The following is a 6,224-nucleotide window of genomic DNA, read 5'->3' as shown; positions in this document are numbered from 1 at the left end:
TGTTTCCTTATTGGAAAGTGAGGGTTTACCTCATTTATTTACTGTTCCAAATGTTTTATAGTAAACTAGAGGCCCGGTGCATGGATTCGTGCAGGGGACGGGGTGGCGGGGGGGCTGTCCCTCAGCCTAGCCTGTGCCCTCTCGCAGTCGGGAATTCCTCGGGGGATGTAGCAGTGCGCAAGTGGCAGGTGGCCAGGGAGGAGCCCAAGCTGGGGCCAGGTGCCTTGCCACTCGTGCTCACCCCGGCCCGCTGTGTCTGCCACCTCTTGGTAGCGCTGCCATTAGCCCAGCTTCTCGCTGAGCAGCATTCCCCCTGTGGGAGCGCACTGACAACCAGGGGGCAGCTCCTGCATTGAGCGTCTACCCCCTGATGGTCAGTGCACATCATAGTGACCAGCTGTTAGGTTTTTCCGGTCATTCGGGCGTAACTGTTGCTTAGGCTTTTATATATATATATAGAAGATTATTTTTAGATCTATTATGTGGGAAGCTGCTACAGTGTTTTGGACAGGTTCAAGTCTTGGACTGATGAGAGGGCACAGTCCTCTCATTGCCATGTGCAAGTCCCAGCTTGGAGGGCAGGGCCCTCCCAGCACAATTATAGCCAACAGCTATGGTTGTAAGCTTGAACCTATAGTCCAAACACATGGCCCATGTGCCTGAGTGATGTGGGCTTGATAGAGTTCAGGTGCATGTGGTTGAGTAGGGTTGAAACCCAGGAGAATGTTGTAAACATCTTGATCACGCCCTTACTTTGCTTCGTGGCATCTGCTATAAAATAAAGGTATGGCTGTGGGCGTCAGCGCTCTCTCTCAGAGAAGCAGCGTCCCACCGAGACCCAGCTTTCATTCTCTTGTCTGTCTTTTCTAAGCCTTTCAGCCGCCCCCACTCAGGTTCACCCTTGGCCGTGCTGGCGCAACACACTATTACCTTTGCAATTTTGAATCAATACTTAAATCTCTTGTTCTCATTCCATCAACCGTAGACAGTATTGCTTAACGGACCCCGTCGCTGAGTGGGCTAGGGATATTAGGTCCCCACCTCTCATTCTTTCCCTCCTCTTTTACCTCTCAACCATATTCAGCTATACCTTTTTGAGTGTCAGGTTGGTAGCATTTGCAGTCTGTTCTGTAACCATAATTCTTCTGTGCTTTGTTGATTCTAAGACTTGAGAATCAAGATAATTTACACTATTAGAGCTTTAAACATGATTCACTGCAGAGCCATGTAGTGTGATAGAATTACTTTCCCCTATAGCAGTGATGGCGAACCTTTTGAGCTCAGCGTGTCAGCATTTTGAAAAACCATAACTTAACTCTGGTGCCGTGTCACATATAGAAATTTTTTGATATTTGCAACCATAGTAAAAAAAAGATTTCTATTTTTGGTATTTATTTTATATATTTAAATGCCATTTAACAAAGAAAAATCAACCCAAAAAATGAGTCATAGGTTTGCCATCACTGCCCTATAGTCTCAATGTAACAACCCTGTGCCAATGAGAGAAGCATGTTCTAAGCACCCAGGGGACACCTCCATTCAGAATTGTGGTCAGCAGGACTCATGGGCCCACTCTGCAGCTCGCTCTCATCATCTATGTCTTAAGTGGACTTGTGTTCTTTAGTCATTTTGTGCATTATGTCCGCAGCTAGAGAGAGGAAAGCAATCTTTCCTTTTTTACTTCCATACTAGCTTCTCAGCAAATTAAATTGGTTTCCCCAAAAGTTGTCAAGTAAGGTGCCATTGCGAGTAAAGTGAAACCATGCTGTCAGAGTCTACATATATTTTATTTTATGATGAGTTATAAATATATAAATATTTTTAAAATAAGGTTATTAAAAACTCATAAATTAAAATATCCAGCTTCCACCCTTTGAGTATTTCTCTTGCATGATGGTCTTTAACCTTTCCAAGAAGTCTTTCAGTGTCCTCTTCTTGGCTTCGTTCACAGGACAGGAGGTCTACAAAAGAAACATTTCATTAGCTTGCATTGCTAAATATTCAAGTCTTGCTGTCCTGCCTGTCTGCTCCAGTCAAGCCCACTCTGGCACTTAGCACCAGAGCAATGATCGAACCAGGCCTCCAGTCTAGATTGAAGGGGAGTCTGACTCCACCACGAGGACAGCAGGGCTTGCCTATTTCCAGTGTCTGCCTTCAGGGTGCCACAGTGTCTGGAGACGTGTGTCACACACTGCTAGGTGCTGCTCAGGGGCCTAACATGAAGGTAGAGGCTGAGACCTGTCCACTGCTGTCCTGGGTCTTCTGTGGGGCGCCTGGGCTTCTGAGAGAGGTTCAGTCCATTTGCCCTCCTGCCCATTAAATAGCAACAACACAGCGTGCAGCATGCCAGGTGGGAAGGATTCCAGGTACTTGCCACCAGGCCACTGCTTCAGTTTGGGTCTCAGCTCTACCAGTTTACTATTGATTATATTGCTTAGGACAAACATTTCATTTATAGAACGCTTCAGTTTCCTCTTTTGTAAAATGGGAAAAACAGTGTGGATGTTATAAGATGATTAAGAGGATTAAAAGAGAATTGAGTGTAATGTCAGCTCCCTATTCCGTCACCTTATCTAATAGATAAGGTAACCGGCCCAGGGAGGGGTGAATGGCCCCAGTTCCTCTGCTTGGCATTAGATAACGTCCACTCTTCGCTCTCCCTCTTTCCTGCACTGTTGGTTCTCCCCTCTCACTGGACTATGCCCATTGGTACATTCACATGCTGAGTATATAGCCCACCTTCAAAGAACTTCCCTCACTCCACACCTGCCCTTCAGCTGTTGGTCCATTTCTCCGCAACCTATAGCAAACACCTCAGAAGACTTTTCTGTGCTCATTGCCTCTTCCTTCTCACTCCTCCCTGCCCATTTTCTGTGAATCCCACTTCAGTCAGCCTCTCATTACCACATCTCCATTTATATCAGCTTTGTCGATGCCCCTGTCATGCCAAATCCGATGGCCATCTCTGTCTTCATCTTACTTGACCTTCTAGTGACCTGACACACTTGCTCACTCCCTATTCAGTCTACCACACAGTAGCCAGAGTAATCTTTTTAAGTCACAAAAATCAGATCGTAGTCTCTGTCCTGCTAGAAGCTGGGTGGGTATTTCCCACCATACTTGGGGCAGAGTCCAAAGGCCCAGTGTGATCTGATCTCCTGCTAAAATCCCCCTGCTCACTCTGGGCCAGCCACCCTGGCCCTCCTACCGCTCTTTGAACACATGAAGCTCATTTCTGCCTGAGGGCCTTTGCACAGCTGTCCCCCTGCCAGGAATGTTCTTTCTCCAGTTAGTTATGAGGCCTGCTCCCTCACGTAATTTAAGTTCTCAGATGATGTCACCAACTCCTAATCAGCCTCTTCCTCCTAACCCCTATGTTCTTTAATCCTATGTTCTTCGCACACTTACCCCTGCTGGACATCGTGGGCACGTTAGTTTGCTTTTCTGTCTCCCCCACTGGAACATTCTGAGGGCAGGGACTCTGCCTTCTCCCTACTACTGTATCCCCAGTGCCTAGAACAGCACCTGGCACACATAGAGCCTCAGCAAATACTGCTTGAATGAATGGATGGGCTGATTAACGGGGCTACCACTCATAGGAGGAGCATTGAGACGTGAAGGTGCTGTCCGCCGGGAGCCATGCTGTTGGCATGATACAGCTTACCTTGTTGGCCATGCTGCTGAGGTTCCTGTCAAGTCCGCTCAATATTTTGGTCAAGCACTTGTGGTGCCTGTAGACCTGCCGAAGCACCGTCGCGGCCCTGCACAAGGTTTCCTTCTCAGTTGTGTTCTAGAAAGAGAAATACCAGATAGTTGTGCACTAGCTCTGTTCTGAACATGGGAGAGAGGTTTTTCCTTCTGGTTTCTGGTTTCCAGGAAGACAAGTGATGAAGGCAGGTTAGCTCAGACATGGGCCCAGTATTCAAGGATTCTTGCCATGGTAATGAAGGCTGCTCACCACAGCCATAAACCTCTGCAAACAACTTCTCTCCGTCCCAGTTATCTGCAAATTCAGCAGCTTTTTCCTCAGACGCTCCCTGTTTCCTTTCTCTTAGAGCAGCGGTTCTCAACCTGTGGGTCGTGACGCCTTTGGGGGTTGAACGACCCTTTCACAGGGGTCGCCTAAGACCATCGGAAAACACATATATAGTTACATATTGTTTTTGTGATTAATCACTATGCTTTAATTATGTTCAATTTGTAACAATGAAAATACATCCTTTATATCAGATATTTACATTATGATTCATAACAGTAGCAAAATTACAGTTATGAAGTAGCAACGAAAATAATTTTATGGTTGGGGGTCACCCCAACATGAGGAACTGTATTAAAGGGTCGCGGCATTAGGAAGGTTGAGAACCACTGTCTTAGAGGGTTTTGCCGAAAGGATGCCTAATAAAGTCACTCAACTGAGGAGAGGACACAGTGGGGATTTGAATGCAGATCCATCTATCTGGAGCTCAAGTCCGTTTCTTTCTGTGGAAGGTGCCTACGTGAGCTCACAGTCATTCCTATGGGGTTTGAAAGCCCAGGTCTCCCTGGAAGTCCTACACATGTGCTGAATAAGGGGATGCCCAGCCTTTGCCTGAACAGTGCTGCTATGGGCCATACTCTCCATTTAGCTGTCCCCATGGGAGACAGCAGTGTGTGTATAAACTCAAGTCCAAGTGAGGAGATAAGACATTTCCCCGCAGCTAGGTGAGTGCCAGGATCCTGGTGAGGTGCCCCAGGAGTCTGGCCTTGGGAGATCAGGAAGCATCTGAGAGAGGGTGCCATTGAGCTGGGCCTTGGACGGGGCTGCAGTCAGGAGATTTTGACCTTGCATGTACATGGTCAGAACCTCCTTGGAATGCTGGCAGCTCTGACGGGGCTCTGGCCACATGCCTCTTCCTGGGGACGTTTGGGCCTTAGAGGAGAGAACGTACAAGCAGAGAAACAGCTCTTGCTGGGAACCTGGGAGAGGAGTTGTGTGTCCGTCTGAAGCAGGCCTGGTGTGTGCTCTCATTTCCCCTAAAAAGCGAAGTCACAGGGTCTGGAGAGTGGTCTTAGCTCGAGTCCGATCCAGAGCAGATGAAGCTCTCCTGGCCTCTCTCAGGACACGCTCCAGGCCCTTCCCACTCAGCACGTGGCCCGTGGGGCAACAGCACAGGCATCACCCGTGAGCTTGTTGGAAATGCAGAATCCCAGTCCCCACCCGGACCCCCTGAACCACAAATGCGCATTACAGTAGCTCCAGGGGAGATTTACATGAGAAGCACTGTCCAGGCAGCTTTGTACGTTCTTACAGTTATCACGGTCATGAAAGTTTACTATAAAAATAGTATATATGCAACAAAAATGAATTCACTCATTATCTTACCAGCCAGAGATAACTACTGTTATTATTTTGGTAAATATCTTCCCAGGTTTTTAAAAATACTTTTTTCAAAATAGGGACCAACTATTGGTACTGCTTTGTAACCTTTTTACACTTAACATATAGTACAAGTGTATTCTTCAGTTATTCAAAAGTACCTGGAACATGGGATTGAGAGCTCTGTAGGAACTCATAGCATATTTGTACCCTAATTGATCAATCCCCTATTATTGCAGTTTTTTTTTGCTTTTGTAAATAAACGCGGCAGTGAGTCATCTGTGTAGATACCTGTGTTCATCTCTTATTATCTAGGCAAAATTCTAGAAACACCAGAATTCCAAACTACAGAAGCTTCCTGGAACCTCCCCCTCGGGGGTGGGGGTGGGGGGGACGGGCACACCCTTGGAAGGGCACCCACTTGATGAGCTGGTGAGAGTCCTGGGCCCTGATTCCAGTTGGAAATTTAAGAGCAGCACTGGTATCTTTGGGCTCAGGGAGCCAAGAAATCTCCCATACAGCACCCTGCCTCTGGGCGGTGAGGCCTGGGGAAGACATACCACCTGTGGACGCAGATGAGGCAGACCCTGTGTGGCTGTAGGGAGAACAGTGAGGTTCAAGGGGGCCAAGAGGAGAAGAGCCCCTTGCCTTATTTTTCCATCAAAACCTAATGAGACTTTGGAGAAACGCTGGCTTGGAGCCTAGAGATTGGGCTGCCTCTCAGTATTGCATGGATGGCCGTATAATACAGGGAAACCTCTAACGCAGCGGTTCTCAACCTGTGGGTCGCGACCCCTTTGGGGGTCGAATGACCCTTTCACAGGGGTCGCCTAAGACCATCGGAAAACACATATGTAATTACATATTG

The 6,224-nt window shown here is 47.5% G+C and overlaps 1 protein-coding gene across 1 annotated transcript in view; it reads right to left on the bottom strand.

Annotated features, from left to right (window-relative positions):
- Positions 1-1,850: 1,850 nt before the first annotated feature.
- IL4 (interleukin 4) overlaps positions 1,851-6,224 on the bottom strand; it is an 8,179-nt gene continuing 3,805 nt past the window's right edge. The window contains exons 3-4 of the mRNA XM_005865622.2: positions 3,665-3,790; positions 1,851-1,961 (exon numbers count right to left, since the gene is read on the bottom strand). Coding sequence (XP_005865684.1) covers positions 1,851-1,961; positions 3,665-3,790 — 237 coding nt within the window. The remainder of the gene's footprint in view (positions 1,962-3,664; positions 3,791-6,224) is intronic.

Source organism: Myotis brandtii, unplaced genomic scaffold (genome assembly GCF_000412655.1).
Source record: "Myotis brandtii unplaced genomic scaffold, ASM41265v1 scaffold208, whole genome shotgun sequence".
Lineage (NCBI taxonomy): Eukaryota > Metazoa > Chordata > Mammalia > Chiroptera > Vespertilionidae > Myotis > Myotis brandtii.
Note: the sequence above shows the minus strand (reverse complement) of the source record. Positions and strands in the feature narration are given on the sequence as shown.